The 14741-nt window shown below is 41.3% G+C and overlaps 1 protein-coding gene across 2 annotated transcripts; it reads left to right on the top strand.

The window, feature by feature from the left end:
- The first annotated feature begins 404 nt into the window (after positions 1–404).
- Positions 405–14180, top strand: sesn2 (sestrin 2). Of its 2 annotated transcripts, XM_060942921.1 has the most exons (10): positions 405–534; positions 1847–1915; positions 2122–2310; positions 2409–2591; positions 7726–7944; positions 8080–8221; positions 10806–10918; positions 12265–12455; positions 12640–12784; positions 13573–14180. In XM_060942921.1, the coding sequence occupies exons 1-10, from the start codon at positions 529–531 to the stop codon at positions 13657–13659; spliced, it is 1344 nt and encodes a 447-aa protein (XP_060798904.1). In that variant the 5' UTR covers positions 405–528; the 3' UTR covers positions 13660–14180. The 2 variants fall into 2 exon arrangements, with proteins under 2 accessions (XP_060798904.1, XP_060798905.1); XM_060942922.1 differs by lacking the exon at positions 13573–14180 and having other exon boundaries at positions 12265–12518; positions 12640–12721.
- Positions 14181–14741: the final 561 nt, after the last annotated feature.

Here is a 14741-nt window from a genome sequence, read left to right on the forward strand (position 1 = left end):
AAAGAAGAAGAAGAAGAAGAAGACGGAAGAATAATAATAGTGAACTCTTACAAGAACAATAGGGCCTTCGCCCATAGGGCTCGGGCCCTAATAATAAACAAATAGTACTTTTCAACACAGTATGGACTTTGCACAGAAACTAGAAAACTGCACTTTGAAATAAGAAAACAAAGCAATAACATAAAATAGCAATACATTATCTACAAAAAGAAATAATTGTGACAGCAGTGCACTTACTCAATACCACTAATGTAGATGCGATAAAATCGTTCACATGTATCGCGAATGTTTGCAGATATCGGCGGTGAGAGCTGGTTGCAGGTCGGTTGCGTCACGCTGCAGCTCGAGCTGATGATGCAACAGCTGATCGCGGTGTGTTCAGGTTGACCACGCCCCCTCCTGTGTCCACTTCCTGGTTTATGTCTATACCGAATATAATAGAGTTAGCTTGCAGTAAGCGGCTGCTGGAGACGTCGAAACCATAGAACCTTTTATTTATCTGGTCATTTCAGCACATGATCTCGTCTGATGAAGGTGGGTTTATGAGCTGAGAGATGATTTCAGCATGGCCTCGGGTTTGTATGATGGTTTCGGGAGTTAGTTCGCTCTCAGCGCCGAGTCGAGCAGTGCGCAGTTAGAGCCGGTTTGTGTTTCTGAGTCTTGTTTTCTTTCACTTAAGCGGAATGTTTACATGAAAACAGTTGGTTGAACAAATTGTGTATTTCGTGGATACGAGAGAATTAGTTGGCCTGAATGAAGATGACTAGTACTGTATTATGTTTTATCTTGCTCATCCTATCCTTGGCTCTCGCTCTCTCCTTGTTTCTTTCAATCCTTGTCCCTGTCTTGTCCTCTTCCTGTGTCTCTGTCCCGGTTTCTTTGTCTCCTTATCTCCCTGTTCCTATCTCACCCTCTGTTTGCCCCTGACCCCGAGTCTTCCTTCCCTTGTCTATCTGTTTCTCCTGGTCTCCCTGTACCTGTTTACCCCCCCTTGTTTTCTTCCAATCCTTATCCCTGTCTTGTCCTCTTCCTGTGTCTCTGTCCTTGTTTTTCTGTCTCCTTATCTCCCTGTTCCCGTCTCACCCTCTGTTTGCCCCCGACCCTGAGTCTTCCTTCCCTTGTCCATCTGTTTCTCCTGGTCTCCCTGTCCCCCCCCCCTTCAATCCTTGTCCCTGTCTTGTTCTCTTCCTGTGTCTCTGTCCTTGTTTCTTTGTCGCCTTATCTCCCTGTTCCCGTCTCACCCTCTGTTCATCCTCCACTGTCTCACTGACCCTGAGTCTTCCTTCCCTTGTCTATCTGTCTCTCCTGGTCTCCCTGTACCTGTTTCCCCCTGTTTCTTTCAATCCTTGTATCTGTCCTTGTTCCTGTCTCACTGACCCAGAGTCTTCCTTCCCTTGTCTATCGGTTTCTCCTGGTCTCCTTGTACCTATGCCCCCCCCCCCTTCTTTCAAGCTGTGTCCCTGTCTTGTCCTCTTCCTGTATCCCTGTTTCTTTCTCTCCTTGTCTCCCTGTTCTGTCCTTGTCCCCCACCCTCTCTCGGTCTCCTTATCCCTGATTCCCCCTGTCTCACTGTACCTCAGCCTTCCTTTCCTTGTCTCCCAGTCTCTCTGTACCTGTTTCTTTTTCTTTCCTTGTGCCTGTTTCTTCATTTTCCTGACTGCCTGTCTGTTTTTTTTTTTAAATACCTGTCTTTGTCTCTACCCCTTCTTGTCTCCATGTCCCCTTCTCTTTCTTTACTTGTCTTGCTGTCACCAGTTCTTTTTCTCTCTGTCTCCCTGCCCCTGTCTTTTCCTTTGCTGGTCTCCCTGTTCATGTTTCTTCATCTTGCCATGTCTGCCTTTCCTAGGAGGAGGGTGCTTTAGAGGACCTTCAGCCATTGTCCTCTGGGCCCAGTGCCTTCATTCCAGCTGAAGTGGTATGTATCTTGTCTGAACGAAAAAGGGGAAAAAACAAAATCCAAACACTTGCCAGCACAGTATTGTTGGAATGTCAAAGCAGCCTATTAAATCAGTTTTTGTTTCATAAATGGTTTGTTTTCAAATGGTTGGACAATATTAGTGGTAGAAATCAAAAGCTGTAAATCTGCTTGTACTATACCAGGTATTGTTTTATGTCTGTTAGATTGTGGATGAGGCAGCGGGGCAGGTGGTGCTGACTGACACACTGTTGTCAGTCAGTCATGCTGCTCATGTTACTGCAGTAATGGGGATGCATCCAACCTACCTGAAGTGCTTCTTGCAAACTCAGAATGCTTTGCTGCAGCCAGATGGGCCCTTGCCACTATCATGGAGACACTATATTATCATAATGGTGAGAGAAACTGCCACATCTGATGTTCTCCTGATTGTGTGTCTGAGCTGGGAGATGTTGTCTTGCATGATTATCACGAGTTTTCTTGTTTTCTGCAGGCGTCTGCTCGACATCAGTGTTCCTACTTGGTACAGCTGCATTGCTCGGCTTTTCTACTGGCTGGCGGTGAGGAGTCCTGGCTCCGAGGTATTCACCGTGCTCCCCTTAAAGTCCAACGCCTCCAGACACTCAACAAACTTCTAGCACATCGGCCGTGGCTCATCACACAGGCGCACATACAGGTAATAACTGACATAAAAATGCGCACACATGCCAAATGGATGAATATAACTGAAATTAAGATTCCATATTGACCATGTTTTGAGGTGTAGATCAACACGTGTTACAAACAGCACATGAATGTTGAAGCAAATTCATGGTGCGGCATGGTGGTGTAAGTAGTTAGTACTGTCCTCTCACAGCAAGAAGGTCCTGGGTTCGAGCCCAGCAGCTGACGGGGACCTTTCTGTGTGGCGTTTGCATGTTCTCCCTGTGTCTGTGTGGGTTTCCTCCAGGTGCTCTGGTTTCCCCCACAGTTCAGACATGCAGTTAGGTTAACATGGAATGGCCTTGGGCTGAAGTGCCTGAGAGTGGCAGCGTGCACGTATGCAGCGGCTTTGCTCTTCTATGACCTAACTAAATTTCGTTGTACATTTTGTGCAGTGACAATAAAGGTGTTCTGTTCTATTCAAAGCAAACAAGGGGTATTTCAGGACTCCTATGCAATACACTCTGTATACACAGATGCTTGGCATGTGCTTTCTGTCTAATTCTAATATTTGATGTCAATAATATAATATTTAATTAAGCGTTCTTCCTAACTGTGACAGCTCAGGTTTGTGTTTGACACATGTAACATGGTGAAATAATGCTTTACTGAATATCAGCTCAGTATTTCAGTCTGTAGCCCTACTATAACAGCAACACATGCTGACGTAGTCTAAAATGTACAATTTGAGAGTTCTAAATCCCACAGAGAATCTAATTGGATTATCAAACTTTGATCACAGCACTAATATGCATGTTTTATATTGATATGTTGGTACAGATATTTGTAAGATAGTGGCACTTCACCTGCGGAGCAGAGACCCATTCTAAGAAGAATGCATCAACCTGATTTTTGATTGCTTGACTGTATGGTGTCTGTACCCCACCTTAAGCAAATTAAAAATACTAACATGGGATTATTTACTAACCCATTTTATGGAAGTTATTCACAATAGTTTCATATAAAACTAGCTAAAACAGTTTTTAGCCCGCTAGCTTGTTGGACGCTTAACAGTTTGTCATGTAAAGGGCGGTAGATGGATGTAAGTGCAGGAAGAATTTTATTCAAAACATGCGAGCAAAACGGACACGGAGGCAGAGCCGAAAAACGGGCAGTGGTTGAGTGAAGCACAGATGGGATATTGAAGGTAATACAATACTCAAAATCCAAAAAAAAAAACCCCAAATGGGGTCAAATCCAGAAAAGTGATACAAAATATAAGGCTTTTGTAAAGTCTGTGTTTTACTGAGAGTCCTTATGTGATTGTGTTGTAATCAGGAACAGGTGCATGGTCATTTGTCCCAATGGCGCCGTGCGTTCTGTGGCTGCATGCTCCTATTATTCTATTCAGGTTGATTTTATGCCCTTTAAAATATTTTGCTCATACAGTCCTCAGGAGCGCTGCTTTTAGGCAGTGCCTAAAAAAATACTTATTTTACTAAGCCAGAGAATGGCACATGTGACAGCAGCAATTATATCAGATGAAATGCATCATGGAGTAGTTGTAACATGCCAAGTGCAGCAGTTGTTTCTGGTGTAAAATGGGCTTAATCGGCAACCCGAGGTACCCGATTTGTTCCGTTTAGTTGTAATAAATGAATTGAATGTACTATCTCGCTAACTATCAAATCTAACTACTTGCTTTTGAGACTTTAATTCCTGATGCACATCAGGTTGCTCAAGGTAGTACTACTGTTCACTGCATTCTATATTTTATTTTATTAGTGTGCTTGCAAAGCGAGCACACTATTGTTCTCTGTCATTATTATTATTATTATTATTCACCCACTTTTTTGAGCCGCTACTCCTACCGGGGCATTTGAGTTAGAGACGCCATTCCACTTCTCACTTGTCCGGCCTGTAGTGCAGATGTGTGCTTGTATACAGCTTTTTTTGATACGCCTTGTCGTTCTCCCATAATTCGCGTTTTTCGAAAATAATTTTCCCCATTGAAATGAATGGGCGCTTGACGCAAAAAACAGATTTTTCCTTCGGGAGGCCAAACCGTAAGGTGTAAAGTCATGAAACGTGGTACACTGATGGAGGAGTGGACCCTGATTGATTTCATCGAGTTTCATGTTGGTACATCTCACGCTTTAGTGCCACCAGCTGATCACATTCTTACGTGCGTTCATGCACGTAACTTTTTTTAATCTGCATGTCCGATTTTCATAAGTCTGGTGCCGTTGGAATCCTTGGAGCTAGATGATTCCAACGCACCTTATGACGTCATTTTCCACCTAATTAGATTTTCCGCTATTTTGAATTTTGTCCAAAGTGAGAGTTAAGTGACTCTGGCCGCATGTTTTGTCCGATCATCACGAAACTTGGCACACATGATCTCCAGTCCATGCCTTGTAAATGATATTCGTTTTGCTCTCATACGTCGAAGCATTCGCCCGTGGCAGCCAATCAAAATCGATGGCAGAGCCGCCAAACAGGAAGTGAGCTCATATCACGGAAACGCTTTGACGTATCAAGACCATATTTAGTGGCATGACTTTGGACACCATCCGAACTACCCTCATCAAATATGGTGTCATTTGGCCACTAGGGGGCGTCACGATTAGCAAAAACATATTTTGGCTCATATCTCAGACAAGCTTTGATGTATCAGGTCCATATTTGTTGAGATGCCTTTCGGCACCAGTTCATGTACCCTCATCAGATTTGGTGTCAGGCGGCGCACCCGAGCAAGCACACTTTCGCATTTTCTCCAGAAATGCATTCTAGTTTATTTTTGTCATTGAGCATAACCGAAATATACCATATTTCATATACCGAAATAGTAACTTCATTATTTGAATACTGGCACTGAAAACAGCTGGACCTTTGCTGGTAAGTGGAAGGAAGACAGACTTAACGATATATAAAATAATTTGAGCATTGCCTTTAAAAGCATGTTGCAAATATATTACTGACACACTTGGTTCTTCACCAAATTGTTGCCACAAAGTTGGAAGTATAGAATGGCTTTTCATGCTTTATATTTCCCTTCTCTGGAACCAAGAGGCCCAAACCTGTTCCAGCATGACTATGCCCCTGTGCACAAAGTCAGCTCCATGAAGACATGGTTTTCTAATTTTGAAGGTGAAGAACTCTAGTGTCCTGCACAGAGCCCTGATCTCAACCCCACTGAACACCTTTGGGATGAACTGGAGCTCTGACTGCACCCCAGGCCTCCTCACCCACCATCACTAATGCTCTTGTGGCTGAATGAACACACATCCCCACAACCATGTTCCAAAATCTAGTGGAATGCCTTCCCAGAAGAGTGGCAGTTATTATAAAAGCTGGGGGGCTGAACCTGAAATGGCATGCCCAATAAACAATTGTGGGTCCACAAACTTTTGGCCATGTAGTGTATATTAATATACCGTATTATGTAATTCAGAATTTTTGGATTTTATTTGAAGACTTCTGTTTAAAGCAGAATGTTACATTAAATCAGAATGGCTTGTAGTTGTATGAGAACGGCTTTGTAAACTGAAAGGCAGAAAAATGTTGGTATCCCCTGCTGTAATTTGTTCTTTGATCTCTTAATGTTAAGTCATTTCAGTTTAAACTGTAACCTATAATGACTGAGAAGACTCCATATAAACAATCCTCTTTAAACAAGGACGAAGTTATAAAAAATTAACTCTGATCATATACATGAATGTGTAAAATTCTAATAATACTTTTTCACTGAATCATTTGGAGCTTGCTGTAAAATAAGTTCCCTGTTAGAAACATGAGTTATGAATGTGAGATTTCTGAGGAGAGTGTGCCTTCACATGTAGAGCAGAAAACTTGACAGTTATTGGTTTTTGTCATGCATGATGACAGAATTAACTACCAATTCTTTTGAGCTTGAAAACGTATGATGCATCAAGGCTGTGGCCAATAAAGCAATCAAATGAGTGTTTCTTCATTCCATTATATAGGTCAGCATGAACAACCAATTGTACAATATAATTACACTTCCTGATATTAACTGAATCATGATTAGTTAATAATTCATAAGAATATTTATTATAACTGATGTTAGAAGCCCAGCCAGATTATATCATTAGAGGTAATGCAGGCAATAATATAAGCACCCACAATGGCAACATACATACACTCCCTTGCCCAAAAAAAAAAAGCCACACTGTGTAATATTTGGTTGGCCTGCCTTTTAGCTTTGATTAGAGCATGCATTCACTGTGGCATTGTTTCGATAAACTTGTGCAATGTCTCCACATTTTTCAGTCCAGACTTGTATTAATTTTTCACCAAGATCTTATGTCGAGGATGAGCCTCGAACCACTGCGTAAAGTCTTCTCCAGCATCCCAAAGATTCTCAATGGGTTAAGTTCAGGACTCTGAGTTGGCCAATTCATGTGTGAAAATAATTCTTCATGCTTCCTGAACCACTCTTTCACAATCTGAGCCCTAATTTTATGCCTATGGCATCAAGGAAGAAAAGTCCATTGTGATAACCTGGTCATTGAGTATGTTCAGGTCGTCAGCTGACTTCATTTTATTGCCCCGTAACGTTGCTGAGCCTCGACCTGACCAACTGAAGCAACCACAGATCATAACCCTGCATCCAGAGGCTTGTATAATGACCACTATGGATGATTGGTGCATCGCTTCATGTGCTTCCCTTCTTACCCTGACACACCCATCACTCAGGAATAGGGTCAATCTTGACTTATCAAACCACATGACTGTTCTCCTCTCCATTGCTCCGGAGTCCAATCTTTATGCTCCCTAGCAAATTTAAGCCTTTTCTCCTGATTAGTCTCCTTAACAAGTGGTTTTCTTATGGCCACACAGCTGTTTAGTCCCAATCCTGCAAGTTCTCATCAAATTGTGAGTGTGGAAATGCTCTTAATTTCACTGTTAAACATAGGCATGAGTTCCACTTTATTTATTTATTTATTTATCCCCCCCAATTTGACTTCAAGCATTTAGGTGATCTCTGATCATAGTCAGTCAGGATCTTTTTCAAACCACTTCCCCGTAAAAGTATCGAAATACAAGATACTTTTACAACAATAGTTTTTCCAAATGGCAGGTTTTCTATTTGGACTATCTGTTGAAGTTTCTTACTGCAGCATGTTCACCCTTTCCATCCACAGGAGCTCGTGTATCCAGGAGCAGAGCCTCGCTGGTCGTTAGCGGAGCTGATTCAGGCCGTGGTCCTCATGTGCCACACCCACTCTCTGGCCTCCTTTATCTGGGGCTGTGGCATTCGCCCAGAGCCGGACTGCACAGCTGAACAGATGTCTCCTGCATCCTCCCTTACAGGAAAGAAGTCTACTCTCACTCCCCAGGATGGCCAGGTCCATCAACAAGAGGTGGACAGCTTTTTATTTATTTATTTATTGTTGGGGGGGGGACTCCAGACTTAACTTGCTAAATTGTCAGCATTTTAATTTGAATGTGAAAATCGCTAACATGCTTGTCCTTGTCTGTGTATGGTACTCACACAGTGGACTGAGGCTATAAACGAAGTGCAGCTGTTGATGGAGAAGATGGTGATGGTTCAGGAGCAAGAAGAGGAGTTCACTCAGGAGGAGATGGTTACTCGCTTTGAGAGAGAGAGGACTGAAAGTTTACTGGAACCAGCTGAAGGTTGTGTACTATACATTTCATTTGAATATATTTTGAGTTTCAGTGCATCAGTATATTCATGAGAATAAAACTTTGGCACGGACACACATGCCCTTCAACAACCGGTATGCAATATACAGTGGTGCTTGAAAGTTTGTGAACCCTTTTTGAATTTTCTATATTTCTGCATAAATGACCTAACACATCAGATTTTCACACAGTTCCTAAAAGTAGATAAAGAGGACCCAGTTAAACAAATGAGACCAAAATATTAGACTTGGTCATTTTATTTATTGAGGAAAATTATCCAATATTACATATCTGTGAGTGGCAAAAGTATGTGAACCTTTGCTTTCAGTATCTGGTGTGACCCCCTTGTGCAGCAATAACGGTAACTGTTGATCAGTCCTGCACACCGGCTTGGAGGAATTTTGGCCCATTCCTCCATACAGAACAGCTTCAACTCTGGGATGTTGGTGGGTTTCCTCACATGAACTGCTCGCTTCAGGTCCTTCCGTAACATTTCGATTGGATTAAAGCCAGGGCTTTGACTTGGCCATTCCAAAACATTAACTTTATTCTTCTTTAACCATTCTTTGGGAGAACGACTTGTGTGCTTAGGGTCGTTGTCTTACTGCATGACCCACCTTCTCTTGAGATTCAGTTCATGGACAGATGTCCTGACATTTTCCTTTAGAATTCACTGATATAATTCAGAATTAATTGTTCCATCAATGATGGCAAGCCATCCTGGCCCAGATGCAGCAAAACAGGCCCAAACCATGATACTACCACCATGTTTCACAGATGGGATAAGGTTCTTATGCTGGAATGCAGTGTTTTTCCTTTCTCCAAACATAACGCTTCTCATTTAAACCAAAAAGTTCTATTTTGGTCTCCTCTGTCCACAAAACATTTTTACGTGATCTTTAGCAAACTGCAGATGAGCAGCAATGTTTTTTTTTTTTTTTTTTTTTTTTTGGGGGGGGGGGGGAGAGCAGTGGCCTTCTCCTTGCAACCCTGCCATGCACACCATTGTTGTTCAGTGTCCTCCTGATGGTGGACTCATGAACATTAACATTAGCCAACGTGAGAGAGGCCTTCAGTTGCTTAGAAGTTACCCTAGTGTCCTTTGTGACCTCGCCAACTATTACACGCCTTGCTCTTGGAGTGATCTTTGTTGGTCGACCACTCCTGGGGAGGGTAACAATGGTCTTGAATTTCCTCCATTTGTACACAGTCTGTCTGACTGTGGATTGGTGGAGTCCAAACTCTTTAGAGATGGTTTTGTAACCTTTTCCAGCCTGATGAGCATCAACAAGAGATTTCTGAGGACCTCAGAAAAAGCGCTTTGTTCGTGCCATGATATACTTCCGCAAACACATGTTGTGAAGATCAGACTTTGATTGATTGATCCCTGTTCTTTAAATAAAACAGGGTGCCCACTCACCTGATTTCAATCAGTAGGATGACAAACACCTGACTAATTTCACCTTCAAATTAACTGCTAATCCTAGAGGTTCACATACTTTTGCCACTCACATATGTAATATTGGATCATTTTCCTCAATAAATAAATGACCAAGTATAATTTTGTTTAACTGGGTTCTCTTTATCTACTTTTAGGACTTGTGTGAAAATCTGATGTTTTAGGTCATATTTATGCAGAAATATAGAAAATTCTAAAGGGTTCACAAACTTTCAAGCACCACTGTACACTCAACACTTAAATACGAACTGGACAGTTTCAGTGAGTTTGTGTCCACTGTAACAGGAGCGCAACTTGATGTGGTCTTCCACTGTTTTTAGCACATCTGTACTAAGGTTTGATGTGTTGCATACTCGGTTGATGCTTTTCTGCTCACCATGGATGTATGGAGTAGTTATTTGAGTTACTGTAGACTTCCTGTCAACTCAAACCAATCTGCCCATTCTCCTCATACCTCCTATCTTTTAACAGGGTGTTAGCCACAACTGTCGCTTGCTGATTCCCACCCCCACCATTCCGTGTGAACTTGAGACAACTGTGCATATAAATCCCAGCACATCAGCAGTTTCCAGAGACTTTGAATACTGAAACAACTATGTAGTGGACAGTATCCCATCCTATCCCAATCCCCAATCCATCCAGAATTCTGATGTTTGGTGTGTGAGCATTAAATGAAGCTGTTGACCTGTATCTGCATGATCTTTAGTGTACAGATGTTCCTATTAAAGTGGCCAGTGTGTATGCCTGCTTAATAAGGTAGAACAGTCTAAACAGGGAACTGTTTGTCCAGTTAAACACTAGTTGAGATTTAGTAACAAATGTATGACTGTAAAATGTTCTTTTTGAAAACTGTTAAAACATTGCATGTAAAATCAGTTTTGGCTCAAATTAAAGCACACACACACAGTATTGTCCTTGTCTCAAGTGACATGAGTGCCTTTTAGCCAAAAGGTTTAAGAAATATTTTTATGGACTTGCTAGTCAGCTGAAGTAGTACATCCTGAATATACTATGAATATAGAAATATGAAACTTGTAAATTTGTATGGCTCTACACACGTGTGTGCACACACCACAAATAGACTTGCACTAACTTTTTTTTTTTTCTCCTTCACAGTAGACCGCTCCATCCTCCCAGATTCTGTCTCACGGTTTGTCCAGGATCCAGATTTCATTTATCAGGACTTCAGCCCAAAAGGAGAGCAGGCACCACCCACCATGAGAGCACAGGTACAGCACACACACAACTGGAGCGTAAGAGAGGCGTTTCTTTGTGTATATGTATGTCTCCATTCTGCTGTCTTCAAGAGAAGATTTAATATGCAAAAATATGGTCTTAGTTTTTCTTTGTGTGTGTGTGAGAGAGAGAGAGAGAGAGAGAATGATGTACATGTATTATATGGTGTGTTAATCTGTAGCTTGTAGACTAGTCATATTGAATGTATTACACATTCTGTTGCCAGTTTATTAGATAGAGAACTTGTAGCTACACCCACTGGCCAATTTTTCAAGTACAGCAACCATACTGATGACCATTTTATAGGTATACAAATACTGATTTTAGCCTATCTGTTGCTATTAAATACATTTTCAAGGCCTCTTTCACAAATGGAAAGGGGGGGAAGATAATAGGGCCAGGTAATATTTTTGAATGTTGATTATTTTCAGCGCTGACATAATAGTAGCATGTGTTGCACTGGTAAGAGTGCATCAGGTGTAGCAGGGCTGATTAGGATTTTTAAAAGTTACTTCTGCACTAAAAATTACGGAAGCCGAGAGAGGCCCTTCATATAAATTTTTTTTTTTTAGTTAATTCACCTTGTTATCCCAAGATAACGACACAATTAATTCAGGATCTCGAGAAAACAACACAACTAATTCGAGATCTTGAGAAAGCAAAACAATTATTCCATGATCTCGAGTAAACAGCTGAGAAATGGTTCGTTCAGGTACGCCAAGAGACTTGTGATATGCTGACTTTGGGGCTATTTCTCATTCTGTATAGATGCAACTTTGGTCATTAGAATGTCTGGAATAATCGATCACCTAATAAGGCAATATTTTGATCAGGGGTTGACACAGGGAGAGATTGCATTAAGTCTTTTTAATAAGGGATAATTTCAAAATTAGCCCGCGGCACCTCTGCAGAAGACTGGCCCGCCAATTTCTAAGTCTTCGTTGTCTGACCCACAGGGGGGTGCAGCTCTGCTAGAAATCTCAGCTGTTTTTTTTTCGAGATCACGGAATAATTCTTGTTTTTTCGAGATCTTGAATTAGTTGTGTTTTCTCGAGATACTGAATTAATTATGTCGTTATCTCGGGATAACAAGGTGAATAAAAAAAAGATTATATGAAGGGCCTCTCGCGGCTTCCGTAAAAAATGGTTATTTGGCTTAGTTTTTTTTTTGTATATATTTTTTGCATATCATTTTTAATCTATCCATCTATGAGAGATTAATGAACATCATGTAAAACAAAGTTCAAATGTGCGAAAGTGAGTGAATGTTTCTCATCTTTGACCTAAAAGATGGGGGGAGACTCCCTCTTAGAGCTCATGTTCGTGTGTTAATGTGCAGGACTACTCGTGGGAGGACCATGGCTTCTCTCTCATGAACAGGCTGTATGGAGAGATGGCTCAGTTGCTGGAGGAGAAGTTCCAGGTGGTGTGTGCACTGACCTATCGCACTATGGCCATGCACGAAGATGTAGACACCTCCACCCTCCGGAAAGCTCTCTGGAACTATATACACTGCATTTATGGCATCCGGTTAGTCACACATTAATGATGGTGTAACACCACAGCTGCCAAAACAAGACATTCTCAGTGCAGGTGTGAACTAAGAGAATTGTGAACTTTTTTTAAGGTTAAAAAGAAATTTTGTATCAGAAGCTGACAATGCACTCTTATTGTATGGCTTGTTTTTTTTTTTTTTGTGTGTGTGTGCGCGCAGATATGATGATTATGATTATGGTGAGGTCAACCAGCTGTTGGAACGCAACATGAAGGTGTATGTCAAAACTGTTGCCTGTCATCCAGAGAAGACGACATTTAGAATGTACTCCACTTTCTGGAGACGGTTCCGCCATTCAGAAAAGGTACACAGCAGGGAGGGTATGATGTTTCAAAGACCTCAGAAATTAAAATATTTACTCCAAGCTTTGTGTTCATAGGTGGATTGTGTGGGTTTGGTGGGTTTATTGATTTTGAGAACTGTGAATATTGAGAGATACTGAAGAAATGCTAAGAGGTGTGTGTGCGCGCGCGCACTGCTTCAGATGGGTTAAATGCAGAGAGGAATTTCACAAGTTGTATGTGTGATTTTAAAGTTGTTCTATACCAAAATTTCTGGACTATTCCACCCCCTTCCCCCTCTCCCCACTAAGAGGAAAATTTGAGCAAGTTTTCTTTCGGGTCAGATGCCTTTAATGCCCTCATTCCTGTAATTAACTTCATGATCTAGAGGTTATTAGTTGCTGTCAGTTTGATGTATGTAAGGTGGGTGTTCAAACACCCCCCCCCCCCCCCCCCCACACACACACACACACACTTTTTTTTTTTTTTTTTAAGGATATCCAGAATATACTGTCACAGTTCATAAATCAATTTATTATTGTATTGCTTTAAAACCTAGCCAAAGATGACTAAATGCCAATGCTGTGATGGATTTTTCAAAATATGACCAGACAGCAGTTCTTTTTCCCCGTAGATGTCTCTGTCACAAAATTTAATGGCAATTATTTCATACTTGAAATGTGTAACAGACTTTAAGTAGGTTTCAGATCAATGATGGTCAAAAGAGACGCATATTAGAAATGACATAACGATAAAACTGAATTTCTGATGGTACTGATTTCCCACTTTTTTTTTTTTTTTTTTCCTCTAGGTTCATGTGAACTTGCTGCTGATGGAGGCGAGACTGCAGGCAGCTTTGCTTTATGCACTCAGAGCAATCACCCGCTACATGACCTAGCACACAAGCATTAGCATAAACTCCCCTATCAGCAATAATGCGATGTGCAATACTCAGTTTAATCTCGCACACTTTCTCAGAAAACCCTGTGATGTTAGAAAATATTAGGCACTACCACACTCAGATTTGGTCTCTTTCACTTGCACATATTGCAAACTAGATACTTTTTCTTCATGTTTGTTCTGTGATGGACATTCTGCTGCTGCTTGATCAGATGTAATTGGGAAGCAGTGCACCCCCCCCCCCCCCCCCCCCCCCCCCCCCCCCAAGTGACCTCTCTTATCAAACTGTGAACGTGTGGAATTTTTTTTTTTCTAGTGCAGTATTCTCTCTACTGTTTGCATGTGTCCCTCTTCATGCTGCCTGTCTCTCTTTAATGATACTTGCTGGACTACAGCTAGCCTGACTGAGGGAAGGGAAAAAAAAGCACATTTTGTTTGGTCTAGGTGGAATGATTGAAACTGAATGTATGTTTTGTTTATGTTCAATAAAATATATATATATTTTTTTTTTTTACAGTTCATGATGGATTAATTGTCTAGCAGAGGTGAAAGTAAAGTACAATCGCTTTTTAGTCTTGCCATATTTCATGAGAAATCCCCAGTTTCTGCTCCCTATTTTTGATCGCATTACTGCATTTTTCTATAATCATATCTTCTGTACTCTTACTTGTTTGTGTACTTGTACCATTATTTTATTACATTTATTTCTAAAATGGCTTGCAGTGATGAGCGGCCACTAGAGGGCAAGAACAGCAAAATGCACTGCAGTAAAATCACTTGTGACGCAGATACAGTAGTGTGTCTGTCTGTCTGCACTATGTGCTATGTTGATGTCAGTGCAGTTTTCTTCAGCACTGCGCATTTTGCTGCATATACATCGGAACAGTGGAATTCAAACTGGTTTTCACAATGCACGGTCCATTTCCTCCTGGTATTATTACATAGCATTTAGCAGATGCTCTTATCCAGAGCGATGTGTAAAAGTCAGGTACATTTAAGTTTTCTGAACTTCTAGACAAGAAAGTTCTAGTTCCAACTGAACAAGTGACTGCAATACTTGGTGTAATATGCTGTTTGAAA

This window comes from Neoarius graeffei, chromosome 16, assembly GCF_027579695.1.
Source record: "Neoarius graeffei isolate fNeoGra1 chromosome 16, fNeoGra1.pri, whole genome shotgun sequence".
NCBI classification, from domain to species: domain Eukaryota; kingdom Metazoa; phylum Chordata; class Actinopteri; order Siluriformes; family Ariidae; genus Neoarius; species Neoarius graeffei.

Coding starts and splice junctions, on each gene's coding strand:
- sesn2 (XM_060942921.1), top strand. Junction 1,916..2,121: donor CCTTCATTCCAGCTGAAGTG/GTATGTATCTTG, acceptor TATGTCTGTTAG/ATTGTGGATGAGGCAGCGGG. Junction 8,222..10,805: donor TTTACTGGAACCAGCTGAAG/GTTGTGTACTAT, acceptor TCTCCTTCACAG/TAGACCGCTCCATCCTCCCA.